Below are 26,400 nucleotides of genomic sequence, written 5' to 3' on the forward strand. Positions count from 1 at the left end.
TCACTGCGCCAAACCGTACACACAAAGCAATCGACCGGATATTGTAGTCGGGCACAATTTCACTGTGGGGTTTTGTTTTTTTTTTGCAAACACTCAAACCTGCTCGGAGCGGAATTGAAACGTTAAAAAACCGTGTGGTGGTGCACGAAGAACCCAAAAACCCTCCGCTTGTGATCTCCGGGAAAAATAAAAGACGCGAGACGCGAGCCTGCACCTGGGCAGACGCGTTCGGCGCAAAAACGCGTTCGGATGAAAATGAAATTAAATATTAATTTGTTTCCACACGCCGGCCAAACACCGGTGTGCCAAGCGCCGCGGAGTGGAAGCTGTTGAAGTGCAACCGCGCTGGAGTGTGTTCAATTTTTGCTGTCAGTATTTTTTCTCCTTCGCCGGTTCCTCTTTTTTTTCCAACCCCCGAAAGGTATACTCACACTCCCCCATAAACGGGGTGCTTACGCGTCGAAATGTCTGTCAGGCGGTGCTGTACGGCGTTTTCCGGAAGTTGTTTTATTTCCTTCCTTTTTTCCCTTCCAGTTCGATGGAACCGAAGTTGGCGGGTTGCGTTATTTATTTTTATTATCCATGAATTTTCCACACTCAACACAGCGATGTACTTTTTTGTATTTTCTTGCCGGACCGGGGAAAAAACGAACGAACACCGAACCAAAGCGCCAATTCGCACGTCGTCACTACGCAATTTTTCCACACTTGCTTTTCCGGTGTGATGGTTATGGGCTCGTAATTGTAATCGATTGCACGCCAAAAATGGATGGTGAGTGAGAGATGAAAATGGAAAATCACGCGCTTAAGTGTAACAAAGGTCAATAATTTTTCATGCAAACTTTCCACTGCTTTAGCACTTGTTTTGTTATGGAAAATTTCATCTTTTCTCGCGCATTAAAATCACAGTTGATCGTAGCTAGAGAGTGTATTTAAGATTGTGGCTCCTACTTCACAAGTATTTGGGCAAATTATTATTTTTTTTTTCTTAATTTTTATCCAAAGCCAACAATTTCAAAATTCCATTTAATCTTTTCAACAACCACATAATTTCTTAAATAACGTCATAAAACACAAACCACTGGAAGAGATTCAAATTAACTAACCGGACGAAACACGGACACCACTCGGAGCCGCTACGGAACGACCTCGGCGGACACTGGATGCACACTTCGCTGCCGAAACGTCAGGACGAAGCAAGGACCTGCTGATGCTGCCGATGCTGCTGATGCTGCTGCTGGTGCTCGTGCGACCGGTTGCTTGCATTTGCCGAAATCAAATGATAAGCTTAATTCAATAAATGTGAACTCAAAGCCTGCCGAGGCGCTTTGCCAAACGGGAACCCACATATGGGCCTGGCTCGCTTGCCTCGTGTCGTCTATTGTTCCTGCCGGGGTCGTTTTTCCTGCTTGGCTTTTCACGACCGGAGGGGGGGTGCGTTTTTCAGAACACATGTCACACTTGTAGGCGAAGCGCGTGCCTGTTTCCCGACAAGTGTTGGTTTCACTCGCTTCGTCCTTTTTGTTCCCTTGCGGACACGAGCTCAAAACACTCTGTGGAAGGTTTCCTCTCTCTTCAACTCAAAAGGAAGGCTAGGATGTAGAGTGAAAGGAAGAACGGGATAGGACGACAGTCGATGCGCAAGGATCAGCATTATCCTGCGAAGTGAACGAACGAAACGGAAAAACACTCACATCATATTGGGCGTGGCCTGAACGAGCTGAAACAAAATCACCCAATCACCAAGCGACAACCATTGTGGAGAGGAAAAACGGAGAGATCTTTGATGACGTCACCGTTTTTCCCTAATCGTGTGAGAAACACGTGAAAGTGACTCTTGCAAATTTTCTTCATCTTTCAGTGAAGGAGCATTTTTTTGTCTATTGTGTCTCAACACAGCCAAGAGCCTTGTCCTTGTGTGGGTTATCTTACATCTTTTTTTTTTGCTTTTCCCTGACCGTCAGTCTAACGCCTGATGTATAGGTGCAGTCGTGTCTATGATGCCCCGAACGGTAAGAAAGGGAGCGAATGGGAAAAACCATCCCTTAAAAAACACAAACAAAACCCCCATGCAAACCACCAGTCTCCCCCTTCCCCGTTTGTGGAAGAATCCCTGATGCAAAAAGGACGTTTCCTTCAGACGGTGTTTTTCCTTCCTTTTTTGTGTATTTTTCCTCCGCCAAACCCAACACAAGCGACGATGCGTTCGGGTGGAAAAAGAGTGCAACATTTTATTTACAGTTTTTATTTTTCAACACATTCAACACGGATTTTCATAGCATTTTTCCCCCGTCCATTGGTGTTGGTGTTGGTGATGCAACGCTAGTCAGTTGTTTTTCCTACGAGAACCGATTTTGAGCAAAATTCTTTCCAACTTCGGTTCAAGCCTTGCCCGGTCGATTTAGGTTACTACAATACCGGGCCACCACACCCGATTGTTTGCCATTGTTGGCGCTTATTTTTCTCCCCTTCCCCCCACCCGTGCGGATCAACATATTTTGCGCTTGATGGGGAACGGCCGCCAACCTAACCGCGTCTTCTCGATGGCCCCCCCGAAGGCGAAAATCCTTTTATTGGATTACGATTGATGATTTCTCGTGCCCGACCACCCGACACGTCTGAGTTCGGAGTCGAACGCGACTTTAAGGGGGTTCGGCTGGAGGCCTTCCGGTGCTTTAATGAACACAAGATAATCTTCGGAAATCAAAACAACCGCAAATCGGGTTAACACTAATCGGTTGAAGAGAGGTATCCTCGTTGCGTTTATTGTTGTTGCGCTAAACGGATTAATTTTAAATTACTGGTAAAGATCGTGGTGAGAGTGTTTTCTTTTTATACCGTTGGGAGTTCTCAACCCCCCCTCCACCCACCAATTGTGACCTAGTAAACTCCGTTTTTAATTACCACACGAATCCTTACATTTGAAAAACTCGACCCGCACCTCTTCCTGCGCGTCCGAGCCGTCCGCAATCGAGACCGGAAACTCTTCCATTCCGTTACAGGCTGCCCCATACCGTCCATCCTTTGCGGTCGCCACAACACCTCCCACGAACGTAGGGTAGTACTTGGCGATCCGATCGATCGCCTTCTGGCTCGCCTCGGTTGGACTGAGCCCACCGCGCATTCCTTCGACGGCGATCAGCGATGGCAGAAAGCGCATCATCACATCCCCATCGCCAGTTGCCACGGCACCCCCAACCTCGGAATCGGCGTACGCTCCAGCCCCCGGAATCGGCGAGTCACCGACACGGCCCGGGATTTTATTACGCGCCCCGTTGGTGGAGGATCCGGCCACCACGTGACCGTCTGCGTTGACGATGATCATGCTGATAGTGTCGTGGTTGAGCGGACCGAATCCGTAGGCAACACGGTCATTGGCGGTGGGGTCGATAGAGTTGGCGGACACTGGCTCGTATGGTCCGCAGGACATCGATGGTGAAGGAATTACGTTCTTAAAGAAATGAAACAATGATCAACATTTTGCGCTATAAATACTCTTCTTGAGTTCCAAACAGGAGCTAGTTTAGGACTCAACAAAAAATTACGTTCACTGGTATTATGCATCTTCATTATGTTCACCACTTGTTATCTATTGCCTTTCAACTGTTGTCTTATCTTGTACGCTGGGTTTTGACTATTTTTAACTCAAACCCCGATATGTGTTATCGAATGCAAAGGAGGCATTCGATTTACTTACCTTCCAAAAGTTTGGCTGACAATGATTGTTCTTCCAGTCCATCCACATTCCCTTCGACACGTCCGTTTGCAGCGATTCTTTTTTAAATCCCATCATCAGGGCGAATTCCGTGGCCTGGCTTCCCACCAGTAGCGTGTGTTTCGTGTTCTGCAGGACGTATTTGGCCACCGCCGCGGCATGTTTCACCTCTCGCAGGGCAGCAACGGCTCCGATGTCCATCGTCGTACCATCCATCAGCATTGCGTCCAGCGTTGTCTCTCCATTCTCGTCCGGGCTGCCTCCATAACCGACCGTAAAGTCGCACTGTTCCCGCTCGCAAACACTGCAGCCCTCCACAAGGGCATCGATCGGATCGAACTGGCCCACCGTCAGCGATTGGTACGCTGGAAAGCAACAACACCAAGTTACAAGCGAAAACTCTCCCGTCGACTCGAGATTACGTGCATTACCTCGCAGCGTTGCGTTCTTGAACGCCCAAGTGGTGGCCACCAGAGGAAGTCCTCCGCTGCTCACTCCAACCAGCGTGAGGAATGTGGCCAAAATCAACCCAAACTTTACCAGCAGCATCCTCACGGAGCACGATAACAACACACAATCCGCACAGTAACTAAACTAAACGTCAAACTGCCGAACAACGCGATCCGTCCCCGAAAGACGAAAGTGAATGATCTCGTCTATTCGCACACTACCCCCTGGCGCGGTGAACACTTCAGCGTTATCTGCGCGTTCGGATTCTGTGCTATCAATTATCAGTCGTCAAACCGCGTTTCGCGTTTGTGTTTGTTCCACTGCATTCCTCTCCCGCGCCATGGCAGATTGGTATACGTCAAATGTAGTAGTTCTATTTCGATCAGCTGGTTACTGTGATGATCAGTTTGTTCAGAGGTAGGCAAACTTTGTTTACAGTAGTTTAAATTTTATAAATATGGCATGCTTAGATGGTGGCTAAATTAATCTTTTATTCGTTGTGTGCTCATTGCTGTGAATCAAAGTAGAATAGGTAAAACAAAATTAATCGTCACAAGTTATTCAGTTTATTTGTATTTAACTTTATTAACAACTTTAAATACTTCAGTAATTTAAATGGCATTAAAACATGTTATTTGTACAAAACTTTTCAGGTTTAAAAAAAAATGATGAATAATAACAGGCATAAGACACAGGATGTGTTACTACACTACTACTTTGTTAGTGTCCTTCTATTTAACGACATTCTTTTTATTCCCTGTTATCTCTACTCATTAATAACTACTGTTGACCAAACTGCGATGCCAGTAGACGGTCATAAAAACCATCTCGCTGTCAATATTTCACTTCAAACAGAGTCAAAATAAAATTTGAACTATGGCCGCATCGTTTCCCTGGACCAGAGACTTCCCCCCTCCCGGTCAGCTCTGTGGAAGCAAAATGAAACTGAACGTATCCTCACCGAAAAAAAAAAGAATAACCAAGCCATATCTTACAATCTGAGCAACGGGCCACATCCACGTCAGACGACGGTCACGGTCGGCGCAAAAACAAATAAATTCATTTAATTTCGTTAATTATTTTCCATCCAGACCAAACAGGACGACACTACCAATCACTTTCGGTGGTCGCGTGAAGCCTACCTTGTGTAAAGGGAAACATAGCCGGACAGCGATAGCCTCGCACAGTTCTAGAGGCACAATACCACATGCGGGCCCATGTTTGGGCTTTTGATTTTTGTTCAATTTATCCAAAGTCAAACTCAATCAAGCTCCAACGGGATGCAACTGGGTGCGAATGGAGTTGCGATCCATCAGGGGGGCGTTTGGGAGCAAGCCCTCGTGTATGCAGGTGACCACTGCAGAGTGGCAATGCGCGGGAGGAAATTTATGTTCCAGGAAAACCAACCTTTCGACGTGTCCCTTTCCGGCTCCCTCCGGACCGGGGACCACGATGCTCGGAGTGTCGTGATGCATTTAGACGGGAATAAATCTACCCAGGACGTGGGCATTGCGGATGGACTCCAGCATGCACCAACCAGTGCACCAGTGCAGTGTTGGAAACTGCATCGTTGCACCGAAAGGATATGAAAATACGCCAGCGTTTGCAGCGACAGTTACCCGGAACTCTGCGGCATATCATAAATTATCCGGTCCAAATCTATCGCGGCCGGTCCCGTTTCGCCAGACCGATCGAACACGGGCGGTCATAAATTGGTCACAACATCCTGCAGGACGTGCCTACTGCGACACACAACCCGCACCAAACGCTCACAACCACAACCGAAGGGGTCCTCCGATGAGGAACGCGTTCCGATCCGACGCTGCGTTCCGTTGAGGCAAATATTATGTAAATTGTAATTGACATTAATCGAATTTTTTCATGAACACACATACAGACACTCACTGCGCTACCGGTGACGATGCAACTGCAATATTTGCCATTCCCTCCCACCCCTCGCTTATCCTTTCCGATATTATTCCACCATCGTTACGGAAGTCCCGCGTACGCCATTGTTGGAATGTCCGCTCCGTTGGACCGTGTGATCCGACTGTAGGCAAATACAAACAGTGGACCACTGCACGCTCGTACAGCTCGTGTGTGTGTGTGTGTTTGTGTGTGGGTACACACACCCACTCTGTTGCTGGTGCTAATTACTTTAGCACCTTAACCCCGGCCAATTGAGTACTTAACTAATTTAATCATGCCCTTGCGCCGCGTATTCTCTCTTTTTGCAAAAACCCGCTCCTGTGTCCCGCAGGCTTTTCAACCTGCACACTGGACACACCTTACTTTCGTAGGCAAAAAGATGAGATGATTGGTTGATTACAAAGAGGTCCGCCGCATGTACTACAGAGTGGATGAAGGAACGGGGGTGAGGTTTTTGCAGGAACGGAAATATTTACTACCGAACCCCCTTTTCATAATCAACATTTTCTGTGCGCGAAACTTGTAGTCTCACCACACGAGTGAAATGGAAATAGAGCGGTAAAATTAACGTCGTTACGGAATACATTAAAATAATACTTGACTTTTTGAATGGTTCACTAGTATTTGCGTATTTTTAGTTAATGTTGCCATGTTTTATCTTTCTAATAAACTGTTTACGTGATGTGAAGAATTTCTTGTTTGTTATAAAAAGTCGTGAGCAAAGTTTGGATACTTTCATGTTATAAATATTGACATAAATTACTTTTCGCTTATTAGTTTCCAACTGAATGCATTTCTATCAAGTTAAATTATACAAACTTCACAGGAAGAATGTGAATTTTGTTTTGTTTTGCATTCGTGGTGAAATACTGTTACATCATTTCATTTTTTATTTAATGGTGCTTTGAAGTGGATATCAACTTTAACGAACGAAGTAACAAAGAACCATATATCCCTAACCTAATTTTCACACAAATCTGCCCCCTAAGACAAGCCCTTCAATCGTTTTATCTGAGATTATCTTATGCTTAGCCGTAATAAAAACAAGCAAACATAATTAATTTTCCCTCATAAGAGTAAAACTTCGTTGTGCAGAAATTAAATTATTCTTTCAAGCATATCGCTGACAATGAATATTAAGAGCACATATTTCCAAATACCTGCTTTTAGTATAAACTGCTGATTGGATGCCATTTCGCTGTAATTACCGTACGATTGTGCACCTAAGCATCTAATCTAAGAAAAAGCCAGAACAGCACCCACACAATGGCCGGATTTCTGCTTCAACCTCTTTTCATCGTAATCTTTTCGCTTCTCTCTTTTATCTGTGCCTCGCGGGGGCTGCGCGTCTGGCATGGTGCCTTTTTCATAAACTTCAAGGATAATTGAAACCGTTACTGATAAATAAGCGCAATCTAATAACATTAGGGAAAATGGAAAATACCCACCCTTACCGCCCTTATGACGCCCGCGCTGTGGAAACAATCGGGGGAGGGAAATCCGGATCCATTCTGAAACCGGGAAGCTTTTATTGTTGTTTAGCTTTTCAAATGGCGACCGAAACAAACAGCGCACGCCCACACAACCAAACACAATATCAGAGCACAATGATTATGGCCACGAAATGACCGTTTAACTGTGCTAAACCTGTAGCCTCGCCGTGGAGTGGACACAACCAAATGGTATCCAAGTGAAAAGGACACCGAGCGCTTTTCCTCGCTCTCCCTCTCAGCGTTGCGCAACTTACGGTGGAAAATCTTCATCCCCCCACCACGTTCCTGACGCGAGCGACAATGCAAAAGAAAATGGCTCACGAGGAGACATTCAATTTACTTAATTAGATAACTGGTGCCATTATTAAATGAGCCCTGAAACCAAATCGCGTCGATTTTCCACGGACCCGCCTGTGGCTAGAGGATGGACGAAACTGGGAGCCCGACCAGTTTTTCCCCTCGTGGAAAATGGTTCAGGTTTTGGTGCGTGTTTTCTGCGCACAGCCCGATCGGGGATCGGGCGGGTGATGTAAGAAAAATTGAAAGGAATTCTGTAAATTAAACCGTAAATTACACCACCGACTTCTCCGCCCGACCTACGCGTCGGAAAACGTCCCTTTTTGTTTTGCCGGTGCCTGCCTGCCGTCCTTCCACATGCGGCAACCTGTCGTGAGAACCACACGCGACTCCCACGAACACGCACTTGTCCCAGGAGAAATAGGAGTCGCATCCTAACGGAGAGGGAAACTCCCGGGGAAAAAAAACCATCAAACACCAAACGACAACAAGTGCATAGGTTCAGTCGGATCTAGTCCACCCCTTTTCGCGTGGCAAAGAGTCCTTTTTCGGTGGGAAAACCCCCTAACTCCCTACCAGCCACGGTGCGTGACATACTACGCAAATGCAGTCGCTAGTCAAACTATTATTTATCGTTCGATCAGACCGGGAACGATCCGGGGACGCTTTTCCGGTGATTCCGGAACGCCGTGGTGACGCATTAGCGCATTATGTTTCCTTCCTTTGTCCGGAAAATGTGACTGATTTTCTCTTTCCCTTCTGCACATGCATTTGTTCTATGCAAGAGTGGTAAATGAACCGGAAACAAAACGAAATACATTCGGAAAAAAAGCAAAGGCTATCATTTATACATACAAGGTGTAGTTAGGGAAAGGATCAAGTGCTCTACAAGTTCCCTCTCGGTTTTTTTTGCTTTCTTTTTTTCCCAAAAACAGAGCGTCCTTCGCGGTTGCTATCGACAACCAGCCTCCTATGACACACTCTTCCACAAAAGAGTAGTCACATCCACAATAAGGGTTTCCATTTCCCGCGCTTGATAATGTGAGTATGCAGTATCCGATATTCTACCCTCCTGTTTGACGGTGTTCTAGTTTCTGTATCTGTCATAAATATGTTTTATATTCATGTTTCTTCGTTTCCCAAAGCGGTGTGACACACGCTTGCTCGGATCAACCATTTCGCGTGCGTTTGTTGTTTGGCTCGGCGAAACCAATATTTCCTTTGGTTAGGTAAATCTATCACGTACGGGGTGGGCTGATAAGTATCTAGAGTAAAATATATGATCGAGTTAAATCAACTTTGGGGCCGTCTCATACCTTGCCCTTTACTTTAAGGTGATTTTCAACTCCTTTTTTAAAGGATAAGTAAAACTAAACAAGTATACATCCCTCACACAGTTTTACAAAAACTTATCAAACGGTCCAGAGGTTGTCTTCGTTTACCAGCCGTCGGAAAAAGGAAAGATCACAGAAGATGGCAATAATAGTAGCAACATAAACCGGGCAATGTAAGGTGAATTTTGATGATATCACCATACACGCACACACACACCAAATCGCGCGTGAAGTACTTGAACGCACGCCGCATAAAATGTTCCTCCAAACCACGGGGGTTTAGGGAGGGGTGTTTTATGTTGCCATGCCTGCGCCTCGGACCCCGGAACGCACGGTTAAGGGATGGGATGTCGGCTACACCTCCCGGGTTTTTCCTTTTATGTCCCGTACAAGTGTACGCACCCGCGTTCCCCTCTCCCTCTTCAAAAGCCATTCCAATCTACCACTTACACAAACCTCCCTCCATTCAGTTCTCAGCCGAAGTGCTGAGTTTTGTTGGTCCATCGGGAATTGAGATAAAATTCATTTTCACTTGATTCGGAAAATCACCTTTTTTGTCGTATTCGGCTGCTCTTTTTTCCCTCGATTTTCTCACAGCACACAGCGTGCGGGCTTTTCCACGGGCGGCCGGATAAGGGATGCGCTTTCTCACGCTGTGCGATTCTCAACACCGGGTTCGGGGTTTTTTTTTCCCTCTATCAGACGTCTATTTGTTTATAACCAATCCCGAGCTAAACTATTCCTCAGGGTCAGATAGGAATCGGCGGACATTCCTCTTGCTGGTTTTCCGACAGGAGTTTTTTGCAGTTGCAGTTGAGGCCCTCATGTTCTGGGTTTCCCTTACACGAACTGAAAATATGTTTAATATTATATCCTGATTAAACGTGTAGGTTGCGTCCAGGGGAGTTCTTATCAGGTGATCTGTGTAATCGAATCTCTATTAGTAGATATTTATCTAGTTCTAGTTCTTTTCTACTTCTAGCTGTTTTCCAACGATTTATTGACTTCGTTTTTTTTTTGTTATAGGTCATATAGAGCATTTTGTTTGTTACATTTAAAAAATACCACAGAGGTTGTAAATATGTTAATCAACTACGTTTAGACTTGTTTATTTTTACTTCAATGCAAGTCTTAGCAAGATATAGCTCAAAGTGAAGCAAAACATCTGTTGTCTGATATTTCCGCTCACTATTTTCCACAACAAATGTAATAAAAATCTTTCCCTGCCTTGTCTCATGCAAGGATAATTATGCAAATAATGACTAACCTTCGAAAGCTTCCCTGCTCCTTACAGGAAATTAATCCCTAATGACCTCAACGGTGATAATTTTCCTCTGCCACGACTATGGCTTAAAGGAAACTTCTGCAAAAAGCTTTACGTTCGTCCCGTTGTTGGTGTACTTTTTTCCCCGGGTATGGTAAACATCTTACGACCCGGCAAAGACGATGCAACACAACCAACCGACAGCGTGTGCAGCTAGTATGAAGATTTATGGAGCTAATTTAAGGGACGTGATTTTCTCCTGGAACTAGTCCCTTGCAAAGTCCGCTTTTGAACGGTGTGAATAATGTCACCTAAAAACTTTGGTGTTCCTCTGTCGCGCGACTTTACACCCTGCCGCACATGGGGAGAAGGCAACACACACCCAAAAGAAAAACAAATCACTATCACTCCAACCAAACAGGGTTGGCAGGAGGAAGTCGTGGCGGGGAGGAAAAGATTTAAACCAAAAAGTTAATCGAATTAACGGACGAACTGCACTGGGACTTTCCAATGATCCCCGGGTGTGGCCGGTTTCCATCTCCACGTGCCACGTGGTACGGGATTTTCCCTCCTTCACGAGGAATGCACACGCTTCCTGGAACGAAGCTACCGAACCATTTCGATAATCGAATCACACGTGTTCGGTTTGCAATCGTTTTCTTTTTCCTACGTTTTATTTCCCTTCCCCCCTCCCTCGTCGAAGGCCGATTTTATGAGACTCTTCAAACAACATCAGGCTCCCGATTGCGTAGGGCCCTTGCGTGTGTCCTTTGTGAGGTTGAAAATTAACAAAAACAACAACAACGAAAGCGAAAAAAAAAATCAAACGACCCACCGGAAATTATCACTGCAATAACCAAACAAACATACGGCAACATGAAAAAAAACACCGTTGCAACAAAAAGAAAATCCTTCGATGGTCACTAAACCTAAGCCGGGAAAAGCGTACCGGCCAAAGGTAGGAAAAATGGATACTCCCGGATTGGCAATCATTGGGAGGAACCGGGTCCTTTATTGAAACAAACGATCGCGATGCGAGAATCTACGAGCCGAAACCCGGGAGCCGGTAATGGACGTTATCGGAAAAATGTCACCGCTACCAAAAAAGCTACGGGAAAATTGTCCGGGAACACTCGAACGGTCGGTGGAAAAGGTTGGTGTATGTTCTTCGAATTGCTTTGGTGTTTTTCCCCGTAGCTCCAGGTTTTTTGTTAGGGTAATCATTTGACATTAGACTTGGAGCTATGTGGAGGCGCCTTCCTGGAGCAGAACAGGGGAACCCTTAATTGCAACACTATGTTTCCATCTAGGGCCTCCCAAACGAATCATAATCTGCAACCAGGCTGTAGAGCCGTCGTCCATTTCCCCACAAACATTGTTGGGCTGTTTTTTTTGTTTTGCTCCAAGTGTCGCTCATGTCCCACTCATGAGCACTGACAAGACAATCAACCGGAAACCGGGAATGTCGACAACGCAGCGACGAGAGTCTCGAGGCATCCACGTTCACTGCCGAGCCGAAGGTGCATGATTTAGAGAGCTGATCTAGAGAAGGCACTAATTGACATTAATTTCGCCTACAACGGGCCGGGGGGCTCGATTCGATTAGTCTAACGAATTTTTGCGAGAAAACTGGCCGGAACTGCCGCATCTTCACCGTCTGCCAGCTGGTTCCAGACCCGCACTCTAAGAGCCGTGAGTCTCCCGTGCCGGTGACACATGTGTTCCACGTCTGACAGGCCTCATGGCTGTCCGTCAACGGTTAAGAATTCGGGCGCAATCATTCCAGGCTCAAAAATCCGCCCCGGTGCGCTTCCGGAAGGATCCCAATTAATTGATTGATTAGCCCATTTTATGGCTTCCACGATTCGATCGGTTCGGGCGATCGCACGGGGCGGACGGGGAGATCTCCTCAACATCAACATCGTCGCGCGAGCGTTCAGAACTTCGGCTGCGTGAGGCTGATTAGAGAAATGATTGATTGTTGGCCGGTGCTCGGTGTGGCTGCTTGGCGATGCCCGATACGCCTTGCAAACTGGCGAGGTCTCATTAGACATCGTTAGGCATCGACAGGAACCCCCACCCGCTTCCGCCACAACGACGACCAACGGTGGAGATCTCTAATTCTTCCCTTCTGACAAACTTAAAACAACAATCAGACGGGACACGGACGAACGAAACCGCCCGAGTGCGAGGCGATGTGAGGAAAATGATGCGATTATAGACTGCTTATTTATTTAAAATCATCTTCTGGCCCATTTTCCACCACTCTGTTGCTCGTAAAATGGACGGATTTACGAAAGGGACCCGGTCTCTCCCAGAGTGTGGGCGCGCCCTGGTGTCTCGAAGACGATTTGCCTTCTTTTGCTCAATTTCGGAAGTCAAGAGATGTTGTAAAGTTCAGCCGTGTTCAGCTTCTGGGAAAATCCAGCAAATGGACAGTGAAAAGCACACGTCCCTGTGGATCCCAACGTCGTACGTAAGTTGTGGAAAACCTGAACATAAGCACAACAAGCAAATAAAAACGACTCCCCGGATGCAGCAAATGGAGCGGAAAAGAAATGGCGTCCCACATGTCACGAGCGGGTCGCAATGATCGTAAAGTTTCGGAAGGCAAACCAACCGGGGCAGCAGGCAAGTGGCCGTCGACGGTCCTAAGGAGATGCTAACGATGAACATTTCTGTTTATGAAAAGGAAAATATTGCCCACTGACCGATACCAAATGGGGGGGAGCATACGAGCTTCGTCCGAGAAACCGGAAGATATGTCTTGAGGAAGTGCAACGGGTTTTAAATGGAGGTCCTTAAAATCAGAAAAGTATGATAGTGTGGTAGGGACGTGTTTAACCCTTGAGCTTACCCTCCTAACAGGGAAGGAAAAGTTTCTTAATATGTTTGAAAGAACGTTTCATTTCACCCATAAAATGTATTCCTTCCTTTGCAAGAATGTTTTATTGTGAAAAAGGATTAAGTGAATGAAAAATAAAACCCCAATGTGGCAATAAACACTGCGAGCAGACGCCGTCCTTCTGAAAGTAGTCCAATATGTCCACTAGTCTCATCTGATGGCCTGGAAAAATGACCCGATGTTATAAAGTGGAATAAAGATTGAAGTAAAAACTGATAAAACGAGAACGAGTGGGGCAATCTGGTGAAAAACGCAATTAGAAAATATGTGAAGTAAAATAATGTTCTCGTTGAAATATATTACAGATCTGTGAATTTCAAGACAGATCAGAACGGATGTTAATACAACATAGTTTAATCGAACCAGCGTTCAACAAATACATAGTTTTTCGTTAAATAGTTATGATTAAATGTTTCTCACGGTTTTGATTTTTTATCTGTTAAAATCTTAGTTTTAGTTACGTTTAACGATTTTTGTATGCTGTTTGGACAATTTATGATTATAAAGGCATTGGTAGGGAATCGAATTACGAGAATCTGGGGTGTATTGAATGAATGATCTGGGAGAAAACAAAGTTTTTCGTTGGAGGTGAGTGCATATTGCCTCATCTTACCTTACATTGGAATGAGGATAGACCAATATTTGGAGTAAAGAAGAGCAGTGAAGACTTATAAAGAGTTTGCGAAGAAGCTGCGTATCATTTATCACAGACGCCATTTTCTCTTTACTAAGTGTTTCCGATAGCTCAAGTCGATGGTTCAGCTTAGACTAACATACATTTATTGATGTAACTTACATGTTATCTTAACGCTAGATCTTATTTCACAAACACTTATTACTTATCTATCACTAACATATCTACTACTGGTAACATAATTATCTTATGCAAAGGACTGTGCTACTGGGGCATCCTTTGCCTACTTTACGGCGCTAACACTAAGAAAGAATCACCCGTTAATAATTCCATCTTACACAGGTCCGGAAAATTATACGTCGCTGAGGTCTCCCCAGGACTTGGTAGAGACATGTGTTGCTAACCGTAAAATTTTCCATCAACCACCAGCACCGCCTCTTGACCTTTCGCAGACCATCGAGGCGAGGTTATGGTAAAACATTAGCGAAGCGCCCTCGGGAGTGTGCATAGGCCGCGACAGTTGGTCCCGCAAAACACTGCCGACGCTGCAACACGTGCTCCAATTCGCTGTTACTTCAGTCAACTCGCCACAACGACACGAAATGCGCAAAAGTCCGGCGAGGCTGGCGTGTGCCCGCCACGTGCTGTGACAGTTGGTACGTTGTTCCTCATTCTCACTCTCTTGAGGGAATGGCCTTCAATCACCAGATCGGTGTCGTTCCTCGTTGGTGCGGGAGTGATGTCGTATTCCAGCTCATCGAATGCCACGATCGTTGGGTCTGATTTATCCCTGCCCTGGGTCTGGTTCCTTTGCCGCCCGACCTCGGCAGGAGAGTGCCGAGTGTCATTCTAACGTTTCTAAACCAACAAACAACGCCTGCTCGTGGGTTTAATGGAAGAGAGAAAGAGAAGAAAAACGCCTAACCCACAGATGACAAATGATCGGATCGGATCATTCTTCACAGGACTTTCCTCCAAACCGTGTGAGGAAGGGAGTAAGCTATCGAAGATTGCAAAACGATAAATTTCCACATCATCCTGATCATCAGATGGATTACATAAATAATTTATCACACAACCGGGGAGGCGACGGGAAGGAAAAAAACATCATCCATGACAAACAAAACACCCGTCAACCGAAGCAGGCCGGAGAAAAAAATGTACATTCGAACACTTGTCATACACTCTGGTTGTACAGCCATCATCCGAGTTGGCCGATCCCGTAGACATCTATTTCTCTGTTTTCTCGTCCATTGGAGTCCACTCTTTTTCTCACCCATTCGCCATTTTTTCCCCACCAACACTCGAACCGTCCTGCAGAGATTCCACGAGTAGAGAGTGTGTGAAGGAGTAAGAAATGGAAGTGGATAAAAACATGCGACTTTGCGGTATCCTGCACAGGATGGGCTGCAAATTGCGGACGAATTAAGTGAAGTGGCAGCTGAAGTGAAGGCCGCCTTTAGGCGCACGGAGCAACAGCGTCCCGGGATGACAATCGTGAAATAATAATAATCAATCAGGAAATATTAGACGCGTCGTTCGTTCGAGGCTGTACATCGCCGCTGCCGAGGGGTGCGTGTCAGGAAGCAAGATTTATCTGGCAGGATAGGCTCTCTTCTAACCCTCGCCCGACGTGTGTGGTGTTAACGTACCGGGAAAGATCTTCGAACATCAGATGCTTAATCGTACTTGGAAATGCTTCATAAAGCTGTACTCCTAAAGTCACGCAAAGGGATTCCTGGAGGACTCCGGAAGGTGTTAATGAAATTTTAATATTTGTCAGATTCTCTTCTTTCCCACAAACGACAGTTGGAAGGAAAGGATATATAAAATAGATGCTCCCATCCCCAATAGCTTACCAAACCCACATGTACTTTCTCCATGTCTCATATCAGATTGCGTCTAATTACAGACACCACGTCCACCTCGATACGGTTCAATCAGCTCCCCCAAAAGTCACCTGAACTTCATAAAGAACGCCTTAACCTCTCGGGTGAAACTTCAATTACCCGTGAGGAAACGGATAGAACCGGCTCATCGTGGTTTCATTGAACCTTCCCGCATACGAGACACGGGAAAAGGCCACCCGGCTTCGGTTGTCACAAAATGGCGATAAAACTTTACGACGTTCGATTTTGTCGCTGAATTAATTTTGTCCCACCAAACTTCGCCACCTACAGTGTTAAAGGCTACCAAAGGTGAGACGTGCTTGTAGGGTCGATGGCACTGGGATTGCACCAAAACTTGGTGTTATACTCATTCGCCTTGAAGGGTAAATATTATCGTGGATTCGTCCTCAGTAGTATCCCATCGGAAAAGAAAAGAACGTACACATTCCACTGACTATGGCACACATTGCCCATCCGCGATGTTTGAAGAACTAATGAGTTCGCATGTTCCCTTCGAAAAACCGACGTGGAATGGAATCGTTCGGAACTGGAAGGAAACGGTCTGTTCACCTGACACAGACGGATATAGCCTCTAGCTTCCTTGTTTTTACCAAACTGCCACCGGACGGTACGTCAAACATCGGCATCGTCCAGAGTCCAGAGATTTCATTATTTGTTAATATACACCCATAACACCTTCAAACACCGTAGCTGTCTCGCCTTCAGAATTTAGGACTTTCCAAAATCCGGAACGGCCGTTCTACACCACGAGAGCAGGATTAGAAATCCCGTGAGGTATCTCGTCGGACCGTCCTACAGCAAACACACAAAAAAGTTCCTAAAAACGCCCCCATTCGTCATCATCGCAGTCCGAAGGCAAACATTGTTCCTCTGTTTGACATGTGAATGGGGTGGGGGGAACACTGGGAAGGTTCTCCAAGACACGGAGGTGCGACATTCGGTAGAGGCATCCCAAGAGACCCACCGGAAGCGTATGTGCAAATGTCTGGGAATGAGCGACGGCTTTTTCCGTAGCCTAACTTCCAGAAAGAGGAAGAGAAGGAGTTTGTCCACAACACCTGTACCGTCCAGTGCTGTACGGGATAGAGCATAAATCAATATCCTGACCGAGCGGTACGAAGAGATGGAATCACCGAATTTGTCAAGTGTCCTCTTGGTCAGAAAGGAAGCATTTGGTTTAGTGGAGGCATTGGATAAACGAACGTACGATTCGAACTGGCTCCAACCTCTTCCAAAACTCCGTAGTTGCCGGTTGGAAACCTGGTTCGTTTAGTTCCCGATGACCGGTACGGGATTGATGGGCGTCCTTTTTATCTATAAACATAACTCTACCACTCTTGCGTTTGAGTTTTTTCGTATCGTTCCTACCTAACTTCCCCAAACCATCATTCAAGGTACGCGAAAAATTCTGGTCTGTTTTTCATCCTCCAAAGGCACATCTGAATCTCTGTGTGCGGGCTTTACTTGATCCAATCGGTCCCATGGATGAACAATCGATGTTCTTCCGTTTTTTGTAGATGTTGAACTTTCAGGAATTTAGGCCTCCATTTCAAGGCTAGGTTTTTTTATATTACGGCTTCGCGAACAGATTCTGGAGAGCTATTTGGAATCAGTACTTCGAGCCCAACTACGGCTGCACGGCGCGGCAATAAATAGAAAATGAAGATTGAATAATAAAATGCTGTTTGCCATGATGAATAATTTGTAGGTCAATGAATTTCTCCATCCATCCATCCATCGATTCGGAGCGCCGGAAACATCCATCCATCCGTTCCGTTTGGCGAAGGGACTTGGAGCGTGGGGGAGGGGGGGGGACACGATCTCGTACAGAAAGGATTTTTATTGGCAGCAAATGCACGCCATTTCTAATCTGGCGCGAACGAGATGGTTCTGTTCGAACCGTTTGTTGGCTGGTTTGGGTTGCCAATGCTTTTTGGAGCTAGTTATAGGAAAGTGAAAGGTAAATGGAAAGGGACCTATCGATTCTGGTCCGCTGTAGAGCAATTGATACCAGGAGCTTTCGGAAACAGTATCCAAAAAGGGCGCTACAACTACCATCGACTGATATTTCTCGTATTACTATTTCGTGAGACCATTTATTTTTCTCTTTTCCATCCTGCTTTACTTCCGTCCTTTTTGCTTCAAATTCCAGGAAAAAATCCAACATGTTTGCCCACCCAGAGTGCCCTTCCCCAAGCCTGAACCCAATACCGGTGTCCAATTGAAAGCGTAAGTAAGCGCAGGAATGAATATTTTAAAAACCAACCGACGACGAAGTGGAAGGATGTGGAAAATAGCAACGATTATCTTCTCGCCCTTACCGCAAAGGCCCCACGAGGGATCCACCGTCGAGCTGGTGCTAACTGCGCTGCGGCTAGTAGCATCTCCACTTGTGTTTTCCTCCTTCCTTGCAGTCCCGGTTCAAAACGGCAGAAAGACTTTAAAACTTTTCCACCGCCGGTAAAAACCGTTGGCGACAAACTTTTGCTGCCTTTGGAGAAACTTTGTACCGGCGTTTGGCAAGAAGTTTTTTTTTTAAAGTCAGTCCCGGTGTGAGAAACGTGCGTGATAATATATTTACAAGGCCAAACCGAACGTACCGCAATCGGAGGCACGAGCGAATTTGCATTACTTGCCGGATTCGTCTTTGTTGGAGGCGTGTTCGCTTGGTGTCAACCATAACCTCGCATATAGTGCTACAGACGCTTGCGACAGGGAAAAAAACGAATCAATTTTAGATCGTATGAAACATTCAATTCGGTTGGCGGAAAGTTGCGTCTCTTGGTAAAGCTGATCATACCGATGCTGGCTGATGAATAAGAGATAATGAAACTTTTTCGAAGCAAACAAGAACCGGAAAGTAACTTTAAACAACTTTAAAGAGAAAATGATGGAATAATTTTAACATACTATTTGAACACAAAACCATAACTAAACCAATTTTATCTCGAAGCTATCTTCCATCGGTCAGGCAAAAATGTTTGCCTATCGTTTCTGTTGTGTTTCAGCCGATGATAGTGACATAAATTTGAGCGAGTTGGCTGGTTAACATCGAATCGCCAGCAAATCGATTCCACATTGAAACGATTTCGACCAACCGTCCAAGAGATTTACAAATTTTATTAACGTTTTTGTAAGTTCCCTTTTTTCAAACAAGTAGAATTTCTCTTTTCTGTTTGAAACCTTGCGTCCAATGTTGAATACAAGATACAGGTTGCGTGCAAGATATAGGTTGCGTACAAGATACCGAACCGGTAGTTTGAAATTTTAAACTAAATTAACGTCAGCGAAATACGTTGGTGATCATCCGAAATTTTTGAAGGAGTTTTGTTTTAAGTCTACTTCATTTATTAATATAAGCGATTCATTGGATCAAATACGCTATCGTGTGAATTTATAAAACATACTTATTGAACACTTAATTCTTAGAAAACATCCAGGCACAGTTTTTATCAAAAGTATTCTTGTAAAAGGGTTGCGCAAAGAGCCATTATAGAAACCATCACTGGAATGCTTCATATTTCACGCAAATAAATTACCTTTGCCCGCTTTCTTTGACACCCCGAACCCATTTGATAGCAAATCGTCCAACGATTAAACACAAAAAAAACCTTCTCCGGAAGAAATCAGGACGAAAATTGAACCGAACCGAAGGATGAGTGACAAATCGCCCGTTGCACAATCGGAGTAAGGAAGTAACCGAAAATAATTGCTACCGATACGGAAGAAAGGCATCCATGCTAGGTCAGGCAGGAAAACGAATGCAAAAGAAAATGCTGTGTCTATGGCAAAACAGAATAGGGAGGATTCTCAAACTCCCCGAAAACTATCGGACAAACAGTTGAAGATGGAACGCACCGTGCCTCGAAAGTGACGACTCACAAACACAGACACACAAAGAAGGAAGAAATTGTAACCGTTTGCTTGATCCTTTCGCAGCGAACACGCCGCTGTGCCGATTGGGCTGGGAAACGGCTTAAAAGGACGCTCTCTCCGTTTGCCTTCTCGAGGACGACGGTTTCCTGGTTCCTTTTTTTCTCATAACCCTTTATTTTTAAACATCATTCCACAAAGGTTACACAAGGTTGGGCAGGACGAGGGCAAGGAAGCATCGGAAGTGTTCCGGTGCCGACATCTTCCTTGCTGAGGAAAACGAGGAAGGAAAAAAACTTATTTAAACCACCAACGAACCTCGAGGGAACGGGTTTTCAACTCCTTTTTTTCTGGCCACTCTGGTCACTCGGGAAAAAAGGGAAACTCGGAACGGCATTTTCCTCCTTTGGCGACGACTTACAAGCAATTTATTGCGGTCAGTAGTCGCTTCTCAGTCGGAAATCTGCTCTCGTTTTTCCAGAGGCAATAAAAATTTGTCAAACAGCATTCATTATCAGCATGGAGAAATGATAAGTTGGGTGACATAAAGTATGAAGTCTCAAATTAGCGAAGCTAATGAAGACAAACATGTAAAATGTAAATGTAATTTAACAAGCAATAAATTTGTAGTAAAGCAAACTGAATGTTAAGAAAAATTAAATGAATTGCATTATCCCAAATCTAACCTTTAAAGTTTTCATAACCCTTTTCAATTTTTAATGTTAATGTAAAATGGACTTATATTTTAAGAATAGAAAAGAGACTTACACAATTTTCCTTCGTTCCAATCCTCAAAAAAAATTGGTTTCTTCTCTACGATCTTCTCCTCTTCGCGCATCAAACCACTTAAACTTATCTAAACCCGTCACAAGTTAACAAAAGCAAATGGTTTTCCAAAAAGAATGAGCTACAATTTGCGATCTGATGGGAAATTAAAAGCAATCACTCAACTGATTTATCCCCGGACCCAGTGCCCTCCTTTCCGTTGCACATTGTTGCACATCCGATGCGTACAAAAGGTCATGAATTCCTTTGGTTTCCAATCGCTGCCAGGTACTTAGTGTATCGGTGCTCAAATTGGTTTGATTTATACTTTCAACCATCCTCTCGACAAGACGACGCATCCTTTCCTACGATGCGAAATGAACCATTTTATAGCGCATGCATAACTTACTCTGCGCAAAATCGCTTCCACTTTGAGGGTAGGAAGGGAAAGGCGTCCTGTGCAAAGCGAGGAAGGGTGGAAGATAATCTAGAAAACATTAAAAAAAACTGCTACCCATTTGATACATTTCGATCACATTTCATCCCATACTCCATGCTCCGAAAGGAAGAAATGGAAAGAAAAGATCCTCTTGAGGTAGGAAAATGCAACCGTAAGCATTTCGCCACCACCAATCTCGATATTTCGAGGGAAAAAAGGGGCGTAAGGGAAGATGATGCAACGCAATACCCTCTCTCCTCTCCCGGAATTCGAAAAGGATGGCGAAATTTAACGGTAAATCAAAAACCCCGATGGAAATCCGGATCCGGATTTATAATGGGAAGCGAAGGGAAATGTCGGGAGGCACACCCAGAGGAAAATGCAGCTATTTATGCACACGACGCATAAATTGCACTCGATTGTGTTCCTTTAGACATCCGTTTTCTCCCCCGGAGGCAAAGGAAATAGAGCCCAATCGATGGAAGAAGAAGGAGTGGTACCGAATTTTCCGTTTGTGCAAACCTTATAATTTGCCAGTAAATCGTTTCCCAAGAGGAAGAAAACCCGCGACCCCTTTTTGGTTGTTCTTGTTTCATAATTCTTTTTAATTAGCGAAAGAAGCTTAAGGTATACCCTAATACGGTGTTTTCTTTTGAGTGGATTTTCTCACCAACATTTCCGGAAAATATCCTTCCAGCACACAGCTGCAATTCAGGTCAATATCAAAAACGCACACAAAAATAGCAGCACATTTTTCAAATAACGACACTTTTGTGCCACATCATCATCATCGGTATGTAGTGGCAGATGTAGTGTAATTTGTTTTGGCGACATTTGAAAATAACGACACACGACGAACGTTTCCTCCATGCTCCAGTTCCAGCGATCGCGCGAGGGAAAACTCATTGTCAACCCGGTTGCGTTTGACCGATGCACCGATAAGCGTGTTTTACGTGTTTCATTTAATGTTTTCTTTATCGGCAATGTGTGAGAGTATGTGTGTGTGTGTCAAGGTTTTTTTTTTTTATAATCGCGATCATCAACGTAATTGTTGCATGAAAAAGCGAATTTTCATCGCTCCGTTGTTCGCTCGATCGAAAAAAAAAGTAGAGGGAGGAGAAGTCCATAAGCCACAACCACGTAATTTAATAACACTTAGTCGACGCGTGTTTCGTGTGCTGGTACGTGGAGGAGGTGAACACATTATTCTGGAGGTGTGTGTCATCATGTCTGGAAGGACATATGGATCAAAAATGGACAACGCTTTTAACCTTCAGAGGCAGTTGATGGAAGTTGCTAGCTATAGTTTATCGTTTAAAAATGATAAGTTACTAAAGCAAAATATTTACAAAATACACACATTTCATAATAAAACATATAAAAAATAAATATCTAACTAAATCTTTTATTTGTTTAAAATATTTTTTTCCACTCCTTCAAGGGTTAGGTGAATATCCCCCACACGTAAATTGTCGATTGTCATGTGCCTAATGACGATGAAACCACAGGCCGCGCTCGTCCGAAAAGGGACCCACTACGCAGATTCCACCGTTATCCTTTCCAAAAGACAGACCCCGTCGATGGCACGCTCGAGGGATGTCCCGATCGCAAACGGAGGTCCATCCACTCGCCGAACCGATCCGTCATCATCATTAATAATAACAAATAGTAAAAATTTGGTCCACTCCATAACGCGACCGCATCGTCTCTCGGGGGGCAAAAGGTCCTTGCATTCGAATGTGTCACCGAAGAGAGAAGGACACTCTCGAACGCGTACCGGAAATTAACGATCGTTCGGTCAATTTTTAACGGACCAAACGGGACGGGTTAGACAAATAATGGTTCACGCTGCGTTTGGTAGCGGTTGGTATCGCGGGTCCTTTTTTCGTGACCCCGCGACCAAAATGGACGCATGGTCCCGCGCGAGGTCCTGCGCCGTAGGATAAATCACGTTCCGTCCGTTAACCTCTTGCCGAAAGGGAAGGACCTTCCCGCGGACCGAGGGTCAAGGGATCAATCCGTGGACGGGATGGTTTTTTCTTATTGTTTTTACCTTGAGGAGCTGGTTGCAACCCTTTCCCCGATTCGTCCTGGTCACCGCGAACCTCCTTCTAAAGGGGTCCTTGGAAACCATCAACAAAGTAGTGCAGGGAAAGTGATCCTCGCGCATATTTTCCCGCGGTCGATTATGTATCGGGAGAAAGGATAAAGAATGCCGTGTCTCGCGCATTGACCTCACGCACACTTCGCGTAATGGACACCGGGATCCTTCGCGACCTGACCGCCACCTCCTTGTGAACCGCGAGGAATCCTTTTAAAGCAGAGGTCTCACGAGAGGTTTTGTAATTACGATCCGCGGTGTGATCGTGGTCGTTTCAATTTCACGGTGGCTATTTCCCTCGCGATGTCCTTTGGTCAAGCCCGTTTTAAGTGCCCCTCGAAAGGGGTTTAAGGACCTGGAAGGCGCGATCGGACCATTTAATTCGCTGAGGTCAACCATTGTACACGACAATAAACGGTTGTATTGTGGTGATTTTCATTATGTTCGGATCATTTAAAAAGGAATCGGACAAGATTATAAACAAAACGAAGCTACAATTTTTACATTTTTAAACTTAGTTTTCCTTATTAAATTTAGATTCACTGAGCACTTCTTTTCAAATTTTAGAATTAATTTTTGCGCAATATCTATTACATTACTATTTTAATCACTTCCAAACTTTGAGATTACTAATAAGTCGAAATTAATTTGAAGATATCTTCGTTTTCATCCTTTGAACATAGCTTTTCATATTACTTTATAATTGTTTTCATAAGTAAAGAACAACATCTAAAGGAAATCATTGAAATTACATTCGAAAGTTAATGGTTTAAAACGTTACTTCCGTTACTCTCATACTCAATATCGATCGATCCGAACACAATCGAAACCGTTCACATTCAATTTCAACGTTGCCAAACAATGCTGACATTGCGCTTAACCCTTGCGCCTCCGAAGGACTCATACCGCCAACCACCGCGGGAGTTGTCGATTGTTCGTTCCGTAGGCCTCGACGAAGAATTCATACAATCGCATGCGGGGTCTCGCAGGATGTTGTGATCCGATCCTGGACCGTTATGAGTTTTCCCATTCACCGGCGCACGGAACCGGGAGCAGAAAAACAGCAACAACGCACCACGAGACCGCGGCGGAGGAAATTCTAGATGTTGTTACGTACATGCCTTTCACCAGCCACCGGGAAGGGTTTTAGGACAAATTTTTCAGATCTAGAAAATTAGTCCAAGTGTGACACTTTCTCCTCCCTATTCTCTCACGCACCCCTTTTCGGGACGGGAGCGGTGTGAGAGAATATCCGGAAAAGTGCACGCAAGAGGAAATATCCTGGAACCCGTGCTCGACCAGGAGGGTAGGCAAAACAACTGTCGTGCCAAGTTCCCTGGCAAGCGTGTATGTGTGTGTGTACGTGTGCCTGTGTGTGCTGGCATGTAATTATGGATCTGGACCGAAATGAAAGGGTGTAATAGCGGCAACCCCGAGTGCAGCCATTGTGCGCACAATTATCGCTCGTTAACTCGGTACCTCCGGGAGCTCCCGGCACCCGGGATCTCGGTGACTTTGTTTCTCACGACTTGCCCATGTCCAGGGCAGAGAGCCCCCCGGGATGTACAGCCGAGATTGCAGAGAACGTTCTCAGCTCGCCGAACGTTCCTTTTGACGTGTTTTGATTCTTGCGCAGTCAACCATTGCCATCCTTCGATCCTCTCGGGTTGCATCTCCGACGAAAAATACTTCTGAGTAAGTTTCCGTGTTCTACACAGAACACCCCGCAGGACCTCGTCGGCGTCCCACCAACTTATGGAGCTCGTGAATGTGTGGCTTCCACCATGGGAACCCAAACCAACCCGCTGATGCTCTCGGTAGCACCGACGAAATGATGAGATCTTCATTTCCGCACACGCTTCGGTCCTCCAGGTCCGGTCGTAAATAATCTCGGAACGCGCGTCTCAAATTGCCGGGAACTCCGGGAACTATCCCACCCGCATCCCCGCTGGTGAAAGTGTTTTTGGCGATCAATTGTAAAGCAATAAATTTGTTCCGCTTTTTTCCGAAACTTCCGGGCGAGTGCGAGACCCTGACCTAGAAACATACCGAGACCTACTAACGGGAGTAATTGGCAGAACGCAGGAATGGCCGAGCCTCTCACAAATCTCAATGGGTTCTCGTTGCCATTCTCTATTAAACATCCGACCATTTCTAAACCTTCATCGACTTTCGACTTTCCACTTAATTACCGATCGGTCAGTTCCCGCAGGACTTCAGGCTCATAAAAATAATAGACCGTTTCCACCAGCACCATGGGTTGACGACCAAACCTTGTTGTTTCAACTGGTGAAATTGTATCCACCTTCGAAAGTATCGTCTAACGTTCGGCAGAGGGAAAAAAACACATCGGTGGAAAGAAAAACACAACCACCTCGGCCCTTATATGCAGCCGGACGTACCGCAAACGTTCGGTGCCTTAATTGTAGTCATCCACGCTACGTAGGCGTTTGCATGTGCAAGTTTGGAAAAGTTTTTCCTCCCCCCATCGATGATGATAATCGATGGAAAATTATGTTGCGGTCAGTTTTCCCACTCGAAAAAGGGACTCCAGTTTTTGCTGTTCTGTAGGTTAAGCTATTTCGGTTGGCCTGGGGGGTGCCACCACAGAGTGCGCTTGCGTGTTCCAGGATAATTAATTGAAGCAAATTGTATTGAGGGTTGTTCCCAAGCTATCACAACACTTTGACACAGTCAAATGACGACTTTATCGCAGAATCTCCCAGTGGTTGAAAGTGGACTGTTTTTAAGTGTGTACATCTGTTTAAACCTCAACTCTCTTTTAAAATCTACTCTAAATTATTATTAAGAAAGAGATGTATCCTTTTAGTCAAATGGCAGGCTCCTGGAAAATACTAATACCCCCACATCTGTTCAGACTTAAACTTTCGTTCCTAAATCTTCCTCACAGTTCCTAATAATGAACAGATCTCACCTTCCCTGAGTACGCGTGTATGACACAACAATGCGCATGGTCCACGTGGCATGCTTTCAAAAACAACACCACCCTGAAAGAAATTGTCAAGAATATGTCACCGACACCTTCGGCAGCTGCTACTGACCACCTCAGTTAAATCGGAACAAATCCAAATACTCCAAGGCTACCTGGTAACTGAAGCTTCCAACCATAAACCTCCAAAGAAATCAAATCCAAGATGCACAAGGAACTCCCAAACGAAAAGATCTTCACCGGGCACGTCTCATCCGTGCAATCGACCGACAAAAGGTCAACCCACAGGACCAAGGAATCGGGGCTTCCACGGCGCTTCTCGGTGTCTTATGGCAAATTTG

General features: G+C 45.2%; 1 protein-coding gene across 1 annotated transcript; it reads right to left on the reverse strand.

Moving 5' to 3' along the window:
• Positions 1-2,728: 2,728 nt before the first annotated feature.
• On the reverse strand, positions 2,729-4,431 carry LOC131271826 (putative N(4)-(beta-N-acetylglucosaminyl)-L-asparaginase GA14866). Its single transcript, XM_058273381.1, has 3 exons — positions 4,147-4,431; positions 3,698-4,080; positions 2,729-3,451 (listed from the first exon to the last, which is right to left on the reverse strand). The coding sequence occupies exons 1-3, from the start codon at positions 4,262-4,264 to the stop codon at positions 2,897-2,899; spliced, it is 1,056 nt and encodes a 351-aa protein (XP_058129364.1). The 5' UTR covers positions 4,265-4,431; the 3' UTR covers positions 2,729-2,896.
• Between the last annotated feature and the right edge of the window lie 21,969 nt (positions 4,432-26,400).

The sequence above is a fragment of the Anopheles coustani genome, chromosome 3 (genome assembly GCF_943734705.1).
Source record: "Anopheles coustani chromosome 3, idAnoCousDA_361_x.2, whole genome shotgun sequence".
Taxonomy (NCBI): domain Eukaryota; kingdom Metazoa; phylum Arthropoda; class Insecta; order Diptera; family Culicidae; genus Anopheles; species Anopheles coustani.

Excerpts from the sequence above, each read along its gene's own strand:
- LOC131271826 (XM_058273381.1), bottom strand. The coding sequence starts at position 4,264 with ATGCTGCTGGTAAAGTTTGGGTTGATTTTGGCCACATTCCTCACGCTG. Across the intron at positions 4,081-4,146 it reads CAAGAACGCAACGCTGCGAG|CGTACCAATCGCTGACGGTG; the intron begins GTAATGCACGTA and ends GTTGCTTTCCAG. Across the intron at positions 3,452-3,697 it reads GTCAGCCAAACTTTTGGAAG|AACGTAATTCCTTCACCATC; the intron begins GTAAGTAAATCG and ends CATTTCTTTAAG.